At 46.1% G+C, this 15341-nt stretch overlaps 1 protein-coding gene across 4 annotated transcripts in view; it reads right to left on the reverse strand.

Annotated features, from left to right (window-relative positions):
* Positions 1-5605: 5605 nt before the first annotated feature.
* LOC115192544 (casein kinase I) overlaps positions 5606-15341 on the reverse strand; it is a 53795-nt gene continuing 44059 nt past the window's right edge. Inside the window, exons 7-12 of one of the 4 annotated variants that reach the window (XM_029751168.1) lie at positions 14008-14092; positions 13741-13886; positions 13387-13467; positions 12227-12334; positions 8752-8858; positions 5606-8478 (exon numbers count right to left, since the gene is read on the reverse strand). In XM_029751168.1, the coding sequence (XP_029607028.1) occupies positions 8424-8478; positions 8752-8858; positions 12227-12334; positions 13387-13467; positions 13741-13886; positions 14008-14092 (582 nt within the window). In that variant the 3' untranslated portion in view covers positions 5606-8423. Of the gene's footprint in view, positions 8479-8751; positions 8859-12226; positions 12335-13386; positions 13468-13740; positions 13890-14007; positions 14093-15341 lie in introns of all 4 variants that reach the window. The other 3 variants (XM_029751167.1, XM_029751171.1, XM_029751169.1) reach the window with 3 other exon arrangements.

The raw sequence follows: 15341 nt of genomic DNA on the forward strand, positions 1-15341 counted from the left end.
AAAAACACACAACATTCCTAGAATGATGAAACCAGCAAAATTAGGATTAGCCTACATCAAGCTGTTCCCCTGCTTGATCAGCTGAAACGATTTAAAATAGGACCTAGCTTGGAGGTAGTGTGACCTAATCCTAAAATGAAATATACTTTACGCAGGCTATGAGTCTCAAACTGCACGCACAAGCCAGAGACTCCTATCCCTTGGAAAATTACATTTTCAGTGAGTGCACGTCTTCAATGCCACTTGTCAAAATGAAACCCATGAATGTGATGGTTCTCCACTTTCATTTCCAGGCCTGTAGAAACCAATATCATACCATCCAAGTGCAGACTAGGATACTCATAGTAATCTAGTGTTAAAATGTTTGAGTCCTTGCGTCAACCTGGACTAACATTGTAAATGTAAATCCGGGACATGCCAATGAGTATGATATATGTTACTTTTGTTATGGTATGTATTAATTTCATGTCCATCCATTTTGTAAGTACCCTGGTTTCTGCAAGACAGCGCTAGTGGGGATAGTTAGAGGAACAGATCACAGTCTGGTCCAGACTCACTTGTAGGGATGCAGGATCTGGATTATGATCACACCAATGCCATTGGCCACTTTATCTGCGAAGCTCATCTCGACATATACAAAAGCCCCACTTTGCTGCCCAACAAGGTCACAATTCCTGTTCCTCTAACTCAGTGGTCACCAATCTTTGAGTCAAGATCACTTTCTGCGTCAAAATGCAAGCTGAGATCTATCACTCAGATTTGTTAAAAACATGACTTAAAAAACGTAAGCCTCTGCAAACTTAACCAATTAAAAACAGTTATGTAGCAATGAGGTTTGTGCAGTAGGCTCTAGACCCAATACATTATCACTGCCTATTGGCTATTCTTGAATTGCTCTTGTGTTGTTCTTTTCAGACCATTTCAAAATGATATATTTTTAAATTAGGTACATGAACACAGGTAGTAGATCATTTGCTGTATTACTTGTGAGGCACAGCTAAGTGAGCATAATTAGCTTATTGTTTTGGTTTAACTTGACTGATGGCCTGCGTCTGATGGTCAGTCTGAGGGAGCAGCGATGAGTCTGGTCCCTCTATTGAGAAAAGGGGACAGTCTTCCAGCTGATGGAGAAACTCAAGTCGGCCTCCCGGGTGGCGCGGTGGTCTAAGGCACTGCATCGCAGTGCTAGCTGTGCCACCAGAGATTCTGGGTTCGCGACCGGGAGGCCCATGGGGCGGCGCACAATTGGCCCTGCGTCGTCCGGGTTAGGGAGGGTTTGGCGGCAGGGATGTCCTTGTCTCATCGCGCACTAGCAACTCCCGTGGCGGGCTGGGCGCAGTGCACCGTGACCAGGTCGCGGCTGGCTTCCGGGATGGATGTGCATTGTGTCAAGAAGCATGGTTGCAACGATGAGACTACAAATTGGAGGGAGAAAAAAAAAAAAAAAAAAAGACAAGTCGCACTGCATTATTTCTGCCTCCTGCACCAATTCATGTTGTTACTCCTATGACCAGAGAAAGTGAAATATTCCTCTATATAAAAAAAAAAGACAAGCCGATATTAATAACAAGCTTATCGGAACACTTTGCTATACTCATTCATTGCAGTGCTGGTTGTAGCGTGTGGAGTTAGGGAGAACGCACATTTTATGGCTTATAAAAGTGTTGACAGTAATGAATAACAATTTAAACATTAACTTACACATAGAAACAGCAACTCTTAGCTCTATTCGTTGGATCTCTCTAGTCATAGTTTTATCGCGGACACCGACATATTGCTTCCAGACAAACTAAACACCTTCTTTGCCCGCTTTGAGGATATTTGTGGATAATACAGTGCCACTGAAACGGCCCACTAACAAGGACTGCGCCCCCCCCCCACTCCTTTACCGTGGCTGACGTGAGTAAAACACGTGTTAACCCTTGCAAGGCTGCTGGGCCAGACGGCATCCCTAGCCACGTCCTCAGAGCATGCGCAGACCAGCTGGCTGGTGTGTTTACGGACATATTCAATCGGTTCCTATCCCAGTCCGATGTCCCCACATGTTTCAAGATGGCCACCATTGTTCCTGTACCCAAAGAAGGCAAAGATAACTGAACTAAATGGCTATCGCCCCATAGCACTCACTTCTGTCATCATGAAGTGCTTTGAGAGACTTGTCAAGGATCATATCACCTCCACCTTACCTGCCACTATAGACTCATTTCAAGTTGCATACCGCACCAACAGGTCCACAGACGATGCAATCGCCAACACACTGCCCTATCCGGACAAGAGGAATAACTATGTAAGAATGCTGTTCATTGACTACAGCTCAGTATTCAACACCATAGTACCCTCCAAGCTGGAGGCCCTGGGTCTCAACCCCGGTCCTGGACTTTGAAGGGCTGTCCCCAGGTGGTGAAGGTAGGAAACAACATCTCCACTTCGCTGACCCTAAGGGTGCATGCTCAGCCCCCTCCTGTACACCCTGTTCACCCATGACTGCGTGGACATGCACGCCTCCAACCTCAATAATCAAGTTTGCCAATGACGTGACAGTCTACAGAGAGGACGTGAGGGCATTCGGAGTGTGGTGTCAGGAAAACAACCTCTCACGCAATGTCAACAAAACAAAGGAGATGATCGTGGACTTCAGGAAACAGTAGAGGGAGTACTGCCCTATCCACAACGAAGGGACAGTAGTGGAGAAGGAGGAAAGTTAAGTTTCTCAGCGTACTCAGTCACAGACAAACTGAAGTGGTCCACCCACACAGACAGTGTGGTGAAGAAGGTGCAACAGTGCCTCTTCAACCTCAGGAGACTTAAGAAATGTGGCTTGTCACCTAAAACCCTGACAAACTTTTACAGATGCAAAACTGAGAGCATCCTGTCGGGCTGTATCACCGCCTGGTACGGCAACTGCACCACCCGCAACCACATGGCTCTCCAGAGGGTGGTGCGGTCTGCCCAATGCATTACCGGGGGCAAATTACCTGCCCTCCAGGATACCTTCAGCACCCGATGTCACAGGGAGGCCAAAAAGATCATCAAAGACATCAACCACCCGAGCCACTGCCTGTTCACCCCGTTACCATCCAGAAGGCGAGGTCAGTACAGGTGCATCAAAGCTGGGACTGAGAGACTGAAAAACAGCTTCTATCTCAAGGCCATCAGACTGCTAAACAGCAATCACTAACTCAGAGAGGCTGCTGCCTACATAGACACTCACTAATCACTTTAAACAATGCCACTTTAATAAGAATGTTCACATATCTTACATTACTCATCTCATATGTACAAACTGCATCTTATACCATCTATTACATCTTGCCTACGACGCTCGGCCATCGCTAATCCATATATCTATATGCACATATTCTTATTCCATCCCTTTAGATTTGTGTGTATTAGGTAGTTGTTGGGGAATTGTTAGATTACTTGTTAGATATTGCTGCACTGTCGGAACTAGAAGCACAAGCATTTTGCTACACTCCCATTAACATCTGCTAACCATTTGTATGTGACCAATAAAATTTGATTTGGCTCGAGGAAACTGTGCAGACACAGTGATCTGAGCTATCTGATTGGCCAGTGGTAGGCCTATAGGTGCACTCGAATTTGCTCTCTGGGCTTGTTCTACCTTCAGACAGATGAAATAGATAAAAATGGGAACACTTTGCCTTCCCGGCATTAGGGCTGCTGAATCAAGTGCACCTACCGCCAACATGGTGAATAAATGAATACAAATAAATAAAAAGGGAAGGCTTTAGCTTTTTTTTTTCAGAAATGTTTGGTGATCGACTAGGAACGCCTTGGAGATCGCGATCAACCGGTTGGTGACCACTGCTCTAACTCATATGATACAGTGCATGGCCACAAGTATGTGGACACCTGCTCATTGAACAGATTCCAAAATCCTGGGCATTAATATGGAGTTGGTCCCCCCTTTGATGCTATAACAGCCTCCACTCTTCTGGGAAGGCTTTTCACTAGATGTTGGAACATCGCTGCGGGGATTTGCATCCAATCAGCCACAAGAGCATTAGTGAGGTTGGGCACTGATGTTGGCGATTAGGCCTGGCTCGCAGTTGGCGTTCCAAGTCATCCCAAAGGTGTTCAATGGGTTGAGGTCAGGGCTCTGTGCAGGCCAGTCAAATTCTTCCACACTGATCTCGACAAACCATTTCTGTATGGACCTTGCTTTGTGCACAGGGCATTGTCATGCTGAAACAGGAAAGGGCCTTCCCCAAACTGTTGCCACGAAGTTGGAAGCACAGAATCGTCTAGAATGTAATTATATGCTGTAGCGTTAAGATCTCCCTTCACTGGAATTAAGGGGCCTAGCCCGTACCATGACAAACAGCCCCAGACCATTGTTCCTCCTCCACCAAACCATACTTGGCACTATACAGTAGGCACCATGCATTGGGGCAGGTAGCATTCTCCTGGCATCTGCCAAAACCAGATTTGTCCGTTGGACTGAGATGAAGACTGATTCGTCACTCCAAGAAAATGCATTTCCACTGCTACAGTCCAATGGATGCTTGGCATTGAGCATTGTTATCTTAGGCTTGCATGCAGCTGCTCGGCCATGGAAACCCATTTCATGAAGCTCCCGACCAACAGTTATTGTGCTGACGTTGCTTCCAGAGGCAGTTTGGAACTCGGTAGTGAGCGTTGCAACCGAGGACAAACAATTTTTATCCGCTGTGCGCTTCAGCGGTCTCATTCTGTGAGCTTGTGTGGCCTACCACTTCGCGGCTGCGCCGTTGTTGCTCCTAGATGTTTCCACTTCACAATAACAGCACTTACATTTGACCTGGGCAGCTATAGCAGGGAAGAAATTTTACGAACTGACTTTTTGGAAAGGTGGCATCCTATGACAGTGCCAAGTTGAAAGTCCCTGAGCTCTTCCGTACTGTCAATGTTTTCCTGTAGAGATTGCATGGCTGTGTGCTTGATATTTTTACACCTGTCAGCAGCGGGTGTGGCTGAAATAGCCAAAACCACTTTTGGCCATGTAGGCAGGGTATGTAACGAATTACAAGGTTAGCTAACATGCTAAGTAGTAGCAAAGTAGCTGAAAAGTAGTAAGTTTGTTTTTGTCTAAAGTAACCTGTCTTATGTAACCCTACCATACTAATTTGAGTGTCCTGGTTTTACATTTACTATGTTACATCTAGTCTATGAGACCAGGCTGCTTGTGTGGGTGGTAAATGTGTGTTACCAAAAGGGCTTTTTGATCTTTTATTACCCACATGGTGAGTCAGGTATATGTAGCCCAGTTCTAGCCTAATACTAATGGCAGTTGAACAGGCTAAGCCTTCTACAGTATGTTTCACTTCCCCATCTCACTTCGCTCACATAACACGTCAAGAACAGGAGGTTAGTTCAAACTCCAAACAAGACATGACCAATACCATACAGGTTGATCAACAGCATCGTGATTACAATCAGTGATATTTTCATATTGAAAAAGTTGAGCATAATTTGAGTAAAGCATCGTGACAAATACTGCACCAGAGCTCACACTACACATTCATAATGGAGACACCGCACAATCATAATGGAGACACCGCACAATCATAATGGAGATTTGCCCTGTTAAGAATCAGAATGACCATAAGTATAAAGCTTCTTGTATTGGTGAAACTCATATCCATTCTGTTGCATTGAATATTGTATCACTTGAATATTGTATCACCAGAGCACTCACAGTATAGCCAGGGGTTAAACTAGGAGGAAAGGAATTGGAAAAGAGTTCTACCAGCATGGTGGCAAACAGCAAATAGTGGGAATCAAATAGATTTCAGATTTTTTTTTTAAGTTATGGGAAAACAACCAAACTGGAAACAGTTCCACTACATGTTAAAATCCCAATTTAAAACTCATGGGTATTGCTATTTACAAAAGAGACTAATTATTTCCTTAATTTAACTCCATCACATTTTTAGCCCAATATGTCTCCCCTGCTCTTCTTAGTTTGAGACGTTTATAAAAATGTACATAGCTGCTATTGATATTTCCATTTTTTTAGCAACCCTACAACCCCAATGCCCTCATGTTAACTTCTCCAGAAAAAATAAAAACATAACATGTATGACTGATCTCATGACAACAATACATTCTGGGTCACATGGCGTTGACTCATAAGCACGATGATGACACTAGCATATGGAATGCTATTTTAAAAGGGCATAGTGATGTCTTTCGTAGAAGGGGATATTTACAGTATAACAATGGGGGGCTTCGCTTGTGAACTAATGTTTGAGACCACACACTGCGGCCATCTTTGATTAAAAAAAATAAAACTATTTGGGACCGCTGTACCTACTGTGTGTGTGTATATATATATATATATATATATATATTTATTATACACACACTTGAGATGACGGCGCACGTTGTTGTGGTCGAACACACATCTCATGTTAAGCCATGAAAATCATAGACCATTACAACGTTCAAACAAAGATTCACAAAACTACTGCAGCGAGGAAAAGAAAAACGGTTTTGTATCCAATTCAAGTCTTGTGGCAACTTCAGTCATCGATGGGAAAATTGCTTAATTTTCGTCTTCAAACATAAACTTGATGTATTTGCATGCTGCCCTTAACGTTGATCAGCCACCATCAATGACTAGAATTGCTTAGCTCACAATGCACAAGCTATCAAATCTTTCCTATTTTGTTGTTGTCGAGTGCATCTAGAGAGTTAAACTGTAAAGATCCTTTGATTGTCCTAGCAGAGGAGATGGACACGGTGGTTGTGAGACAGTATGACCTCTTTACTGAGCATGTCAGAAAGACGATGCTTTCAGAGAGATACACGCTCCCCGCGCACACAGTTAATGAGTAACATTTGGAACAGTTCAGATAAAATGTCATTGCAGGACACTTACTTGAGCTTTAAACATTTTACTTGGAAAGGCACAAACTATGATTTCCTGGTAAATTATTCTGATGTAGAAATAAAACTGAAAGATATCTTTTTTTCATGTAAATTGACATTTCGGCCCGTACTCAGATATGCACTGAGTGTACAAAACATTATGTACACCTGCTCTTTCCATGACAAACTTACCAGGTGAATGCTATTATCCCTTATTAATGTCACTTGTTAAGTCCACTTCAAATCAGTGTAGATGAAAGGGAGGAGAATGGTTAAAGAAGGATTTTTAAGCCTTGAGAAGAATTGAGAATTGAGACATGGATTGTGTGTGCCAGGGTGAATGGGTAAGACAAAATATTGAAGTGTCTTTGAACAGGGTATTGTAGGTGGCAGGCGCACCAGTTGGTGTCAAAAACAGCAACGCTGCTGGGTTTTTCACACTCAACAGTTTCCGTGTGTATCAAGAATGGTCCACGACCCAAAGGACATCCAGCCAACTTGACACAACTGTGGGAAACATTGTAGTCTACATGGGCCAGCATCCCTGTGGAACGCTTTCGACACCTTGTAGAGTCCATGCCCCGATGAATTGAGGCTGTTCTGAGGGCAAAAGGAGGGGGGGAGGTGCAACTCAATATTGGGAAGGTGTTCTTAATGTTTTGTACAGTCAGTGTTAGCCTTGTACAGGACTCTTCCTAGATCAGTCTTCAGTTGTTTTCTTGTTTGTTAATTTCAAACCTAGAATTCCATTGTACTTTCTTTTTGTTTCTAAAAGTGCAACAAGAAGAAGAGAGCTTAATATCAGTTTCTCTCAGTCTTCCACAGTACCTGAGGCCAGTGACTGTGCTACAAAGTCCACATTGACAAAATGAAAGCCAGAGAAGAAAAAAGAATACAAAATGAAGTCCAGTACACTAAAACAGACATTTGTTTTCAATCCAGGGAGTTGACTTTGAAAACAACAGAGGATTAAATAAAAAAACACAACAACATAAAAATCCTCCAATTGTGATTTAGATGAAGTGTTTCCTGTTGCGCTCAGTGATTCCAGAGTTATCATTAGTATAGTTCAGTCTTGCTTCTTACCTTGATCCCACAAATAAAGGACTATTTCTATGGAACAGATTTCTTTCCCTCGACTCATTGACAGTTCCCTCAGATCAATGGCTGTTGAACAGTAAATGCTATGTATGGAATCTAGAATACAACAACTGTTTCAAACAGTATCATTTTCTTCTATTCACGCCACGATATTCACGTTTCTTTGTTACAGCTTTTAAAACGTTCTCTCTTTATTATGCAGGTACTTTAACGGTTTCTTTCTTTTGGAAGCCAGTGTCTGTTGTGAAGCCCACAAAGTCTGTAGGACAACATTGCTTTACACGCCTGTAGCAGAAGAGCGCTGAGGAAGATGGAGAAGAGCGAGAGGGAGAGAGAGAGAGAGAGAGAGAGACTGGGGAAGGGAGATAGGATGGGTGATCGGTGTGGTTTCTTCCATTTGAAACTTGAAAGTGAGCAGAATGTTTCAAGTTCCCGCCGAGGTCTTCTCTTCACTTGTGCCGCTGGAGAGTTTTCCTCTTTCTCATTTTGAAGAAACAGCAGCACCTGCAGGCAAGGGGACACACTCATTTAGTTTCAAAAGGAAATGAATGTTGCATATAAAAAAATGCAATGTTCTAAAGCTAAAAAAAAGGCTAAACTGAACATTAGAGGCCGTAAACATGTAGAATCTGTTAAATGTTTTGTTGTAATAGTATTTTGAATGACTGGGTTCAGATATCATTTGACTGTGTTTCTGGCAGCGACTGCCAGAGGTAGTGCGACCGAGCAGAGCATGGTGAGCCACTGCAGTCAACGCCAGGGACAGAGCTGTCTTACTTTGTATCATCAGCCACCTCCACCTCGGTGGGAGCAGTGATGGGAGCGTTGGAGTGTCCCGCCGTCGGGTCGTCAGTGTTCAGCTCTCCATTCGTCGAGCTCATCACCTGTACAGGTGAAGACAAGGAATTCAGACAGGATGTCTGTGCATGACTAATTATCTTGTCATTTATCCTTCATATGAAGTGAGAGATTGAGCATTAGCTTATGACTCTTACCTTTGACGACATTACAATGTAAAAGAGCTGGCAAGAAAGGCATTTCACTGTACTTGTGCATGTGACATTTAAACTTAAAATGGATTTACTCGTTGGTAAAAAGAGGTCATTATTTCAAAGGATGCAATTCCCTTCCAAAACCCTAGATGGCACATTTGCTCTAAAAAATAATCTTCAAAATGTAATCATCAGAGACGGCAGACTGTACATCACTTTAAGCGAGTCATAATTGCGCCATAAAGGACTCTAGATGTGAAATCTCCACTTCCAAATTGTCATGTTTTCATGTGAAGGGTGTAGCTAACAGGCATCTCCTGAGATGCTGTTGCCCCTTCATCCCTTTAAAGGTTGAGTCTGTGCTGAGACAGTGCATGCTCAATCAGATCCTATATCACACCCTTTTCCAGGGAGAGGGGAGGGGGGTTCCTGTCCTGATAATGGCTTCAACGGCCGCAGGGTTCCCGACTGTGCTTCCCTCCCCTGTTATCAGCCTGGATGAGTGAAGCAGAGCAGGCAGACAGAGAAGGAGATAGACAGACAGCGACACAGACAGAAAGACAGCCAGACAGACAGACAGCGACACAGACAGACAGCGACACAGACAGACAGCGACACAGACAGACAGCGACACAGACAGACAGCGACACAGACAGCCAGACAGACAGCGACGCAGACAGCCAGACAGACAGCGACGCAGACAGCCAGACAGACAGCGACGCAGACAGACAGACAGCGACGCAGACAGACAGACAGACAGACAGCGACGCAGACAGACAGACAGACAGCGACGCAGACAGCCAGACAGACAGCGACGCAGACAGCCAGACAGACAGCGACGCAGACAGCCAGACAGACAGCGACGCAGACAGCCAGCCAGACAGCGACGCAGACAGACAGACAGCGACGCAGACAGACAGACAGCGACGCAGACAGACAGACAGCGACGCAGACAGACAGACAGCGACGCAGACAGACAGACAGACAGCGACGCAGACAGACAGACAGACAGCGACGCAGACAGACAGACAGACAGCGACGCAGACAGACAGACAGACAGACAGCGACGCAGACAGGCAGACAGACAGCGACGCAGACAGACAGCGACGCAGACAGACAGCGACGCAGACAGACAGCGACGCAGACAGACAGAGACGCAGACAGACAGCGACGCAGACAGACAGAGACGCAGACAGACAGAGACGCAGACAGACAGAGACGCAGACAGACAGCGACGCAGACAGACAGCGACGCAGACAGACAGACAGCGACGCAGACAGACAGACAGCGACACAGACAGACAGCGACACAGACAGACAGACAGCGACGCAGACAGACAGTGACGCAGACAGACAGTGACACAGACAGACAGTGACACAGACAGACAGTGACACAGACAGACAGTGACACAGACAGACAGTGACACAGACAGACACACAGACTGCGACACAGAGACACACAGACTGCGACACAGAGACACACAGACAGCGACACAGAGACACACAGACAGAGACACACAGACAGCCAGACAGCGACAGACAGCGACAGACAGCGACAGACAGCGACAGACAGCGACAGACAGCGACAGACAGCGACAGACAGCGACACAGACAGACAGCGAGACAGACAGCGAGACAGACAGACAGCGAGACAGACAGACAGCGAGACAGACAGACAGCGAGACAGACAGCGAGACAGACAGACAGCGAGACAGACAGACAGCGAGACAGACAGACAGCGAGACAGACAGCGAGACAGACAGCGACACAGACAGCGACACAGACAGCGACACAGACAGCGACACAGACAGCGACACAGACAGCGACACAGACAGACAGCGACACAGACAGACAGCGACACAGACAGACAGCGACACAGACAGACAGCGACACAGACAGACAGCGACACAGACAGACAGCGACACAGACAGACAGCGACACAGACAGACAGCGACACAGACAGACAGCGACACAGACAGACAGCGACACAGACAGACAGCGACACAGACAGACAGCGACACAGACAGACAGCGACACAGACAGACAGCGACACAGACAGACAGCGACACAGACGTACAGACAGACAGCGACACAGACGTACAGACAGACAGAGACACAGACAGACAGACGCACAGACAGACAGACAGCGACAGACAGACAGCGACACAGACAGACAGACGCACAGACAGACAGAAACAGACAGACAGACAGACAGACGCACGGACAGACAGAGACAGACAGAAACAGACAGACAGACAGAGACAGACAGCGACACAGACAGACGCACAGACAGACAGACAGACAGACAGAGACAGACAGAAACACAGACAGACAGTGACACAGACAGCGACACACACAGACAGACAGCGACACACACAGACAGACAGCGACACAGACAGACAGCGACACAGACGTACAGACAGACAGCGACACAGACAGACAGAGACACAGACAGACAGACGCACAGACAGACAGACGCACAGACAGACAGACGCACAGACAGAGACAGACAGACAGACGCACAGACAGACAGAAACAGACAGACAGACAGACAGACAGACGCACGGACAGACGCACGGACAGACAGAAACAGACAGACAGACAGACAGACAGACAGACGCACGGACAGACAGAAACAGACAGACAGACAGAGACAGACAGCGACACAGACAGACGCACAGACAGACAGAGACAGACAGAAACACAGACAGACAGTGACACAGACAGACAGACAGACAGCGACACAGACAGACAGACGCACAGACAGACAGAAACAGACAGACAGACAGACAGACAGACAGACGCACGGACAGACAGAAACAGACAGACAGACAGACAGAGACAGACAGCGACACAGACAGACGCACAGACAGACAGAGACAGACAGTGACACAGACAGCGACACACACAGACAGACAGCGACACACACAGACAGACAGCGACAGACAGACAGACAGCGACACAGACAGACAGACAGCGACACAGAGACAGACAGCGACACAGAGACAGACAGACAGAGACACAGACAGACAGCGACACAGACAGCGACAGAGACACAGACAGACAGCGACACAGACAGACAGACAGACAGACAGAGACACAGACAGACAGAGACACAGACAGACAGAGACACAGACAGACAGAGACACAGACAGACAGAGATAGAGAAAGCTGGAGTGGACAGACACAGCCATGCAGCACCATGCGCGCAGCACCATGCGCAGCACCATGCGCAGCACCATGCGCAGCAGCAAGCAGTACCTGGACAGAGCCCCCCAGCCTTTCGGCCACAAGATGTGACCCCAGTGTCTCCGTATTGGTCATTGGAGACAGCTGACGCTGAGCCTCATCTCCTTTGGCCTCAGGCAACTGACAGGGGGGCAGGGGGGCAGGGTGTATGGGGGCGGGAGTCAAGAGGTGGGAGGTAATGTGGTGGTGGTGGTGGTGGGAGAGTGGGATGGGGAAGTGAATGAACAAAAACAAAGAAACAAATGGAAATAAATACAGAAGGCAGGCTTGTTAAAACTATGTTAACAGAAGAAAAATAGAGCAAAACATAAAGCAGAGCCCACTGACTGATGCAAGAGTAAAAACAGCCTTGATCGGAAAAAACAAAGCATCTTGATTTCTATTCCAACATCTATATTTTCTATTGATCTGACTGAATTAGCTAATAATTGTTCTGATTCTATTCCTGGTTTCTGCAACAACAACAAAAATCTAACTGTTTGTGCTATGCAACGTGTTGCACGTTTATGTTCATAAATGATATGTCCTACTCTGGAGAGCCATACATAACCACCATACATAACCACCATACATAACCACCATACATAACCACCATACATAACCACCAGAGTCCACAGCAATCAGAAAACCGGATGCACTTTGCCTTAGAGGAAAAGATTATGACTAATAAAGTTAAATTAATCATCGTGAATTGGCAAAAATGTAAACAATGTGTCACGTTGGTGACAGTGTAGTGGGACCAAGGCTGAAATAGCATGCTGATAGAACAAGGAAAAGAAAACTATTTCGCCACACACTAAGCAAACTGCTTTGTCATTGCTGATGTGAACAACACATTTTCAACACATGCATGGAATAACTAGTTCTTCAGGAGGCAGGCTGAAGACAAAACCGTCCAATGCTAAAACAGCTCCAACTTTCAAAGACGTTGCTATAACATTTAATGACAATTCTAATAAGTTCATCAGCTCCCCATCTTTCTTGCTCAATCGCCACAACAGAGTAAAGAGGAAATCGAAGAGGTTGGATTAGACAAAGGTGACATTGTAAAAAAAAAAAAGAGGCCATATTGTTGAGGAGGCGGAGATTAAGATAGGAGGCTTGGCGGCTGCCTCTGAGACACGGGGAACTCGACTGACGAGGTGGGTGGGTGTGGCGGGCGGCGGGCTCACCTGGTTTTTGGTCTGCTGTTGTGCTTTGTCTCTGCTGGGCTGAGCGGGCGTGTCACTGGGGAAGGGACCTACCGGTGTAGGCTATGGTGGGGGGACAAAATGACAGCATTTTACCTAGGACATCCACATCGTGGCTGAGAATACTTTACACTCACCACAAGCTGAAGACATTCATATATTATATAATAAAAAAAGAAAAGGCCCTTGAATCACTGAGACGTCACAGGAAATCTCAATTTTGATCCTTTTGTGATTATTTACAGAAAAAGACTAATGAAAGTATGCAGATAAAGGGGTCAAGTGCTCCACTCAAAACGTTGAATAGGAAGAAAAAGCAAGATGATGGAGACTCACAAGTGGCTTGCCGACCCAGTCGTATTCATAATCAAAGACGTAGCCGTTCCTGTCAAACAGTTCAGTGAAGAGTTTCCGTAAGTAGTCGTAATCAGGTTTCTCAAAGAAGTCCAGCCTCCTCACGTAACGCAGATATGTGGCCATCTCTTCTGCAGCAAAGGACAGAGGCACACAATCATTTCATTTGCATAAACTGAACTAGATCTTGGCCTAAAGCGTTATGAAGATTCCAAATGAAACCAATCAAACCAAAATGGCAGTACTGACCCGGGAAGCTTTCACAAAGCACTTCAATTGGGGTAGCTCGCTTGGTATCTCCAATCTTCTGATACCTCTCCTTCAACGTGTCCGCCTGGAATCAACAGACAGTGAAACAATTATCCTCCCATGTGTTTAGCTTTAATTACCACAAAGCACAGTAGAGTTGAAAAACTACAGCTTTGCAGAATGCACAATATCACAGCCACATCTGGGGCAATACACAGCTGGAGGCAGCATGACTGAATGAGCATAATGTTCACATGTAGAATATTTAAGGTGTCTTAGTTTGCCTCCACATGCATATCCTCTCTTAAAAACAAACTCTTACTCAGAATAACTGCCTACCAAGAGGCAAAAGGCCTCCTGTGGGGGCTGGGATTAAAATAAAAAAGGTAGGACAAAACACATCATGACAAAAGAGACAACGCTACCTAGAGAGAGAGAGAGAGAGAGAGAGAGACCACAACGCTACCTAGAGAGAGAGAGAGAGAGACCACAACGCTACCTAGAGAGAGAGAGACCACAACGCTACCTAGAGAGAGAGAGAGAGAGAGAGAGAGAGAGAGAGAGAGAGAGAGAGAGAGAGAGAGAGAGAGAGAGAGAGAGAGAGAGACCACAACGCTACCTAGAGAGAGAGAGAGAGAGACCACAACGCTACCTAGAGAGAGAGAGAGAGAGAGAGACCACAACGCTACCTAGAGAGAGAGAGAGAGAGAGACCACAACGCTACCTAGAGAGAGAGAGAGACCACAACGCTACCTAGAGAGAGAGAGAGACCACAACGCTACCTAGAGAGAGAGAGACACCACAACGCTACCTAGAGAGAGAGAGAGAGAGAGAGACCACAACACTACCTAGAGAGAGAGAGACCACAACGCTACCTAGAGAGAGAGAGAGAGAGAGACCACAACGCTACCTAGAGAGAGAGAGAGACCACAACGCTACCTAGAGAGAGACACCACAACGCTACCTAGAGAGAGAGAGACACCACAACGCTACCTAGAGAGACAGACCACAACGCTACCTAAAGAGAGAGAGAGACCACAACGCTACCTAGAGAGAGAGACACCACAACGCTACCTAGAGAGAGAGAGAGAGACACCACAACACTACCTAGAGAGAGAGAGAGAGACACCACAACACTACCTAGAGAGAGAGAGAGAGAGAGAGACAGACACACACCACAACGCTACCTAGAGAGAGAGAGAGAGAGAGAGAGAGACCACAACGCTACCTAGAGAGAGAGAGACCACAACGCTACCTAGAGAGAGAGAGAGAGACCACAACGCTACCTAGAGAGAGAGAGAGAGACCACAACGCTACCTAGAGAGAGAGAGACC

This window comes from Salmo trutta, chromosome 4 (genome assembly GCF_901001165.1).
Source record: "Salmo trutta chromosome 4, fSalTru1.1, whole genome shotgun sequence".
NCBI classification, from domain to species: Eukaryota; Metazoa; Chordata; class Actinopteri; order Salmoniformes; family Salmonidae; genus Salmo; species Salmo trutta.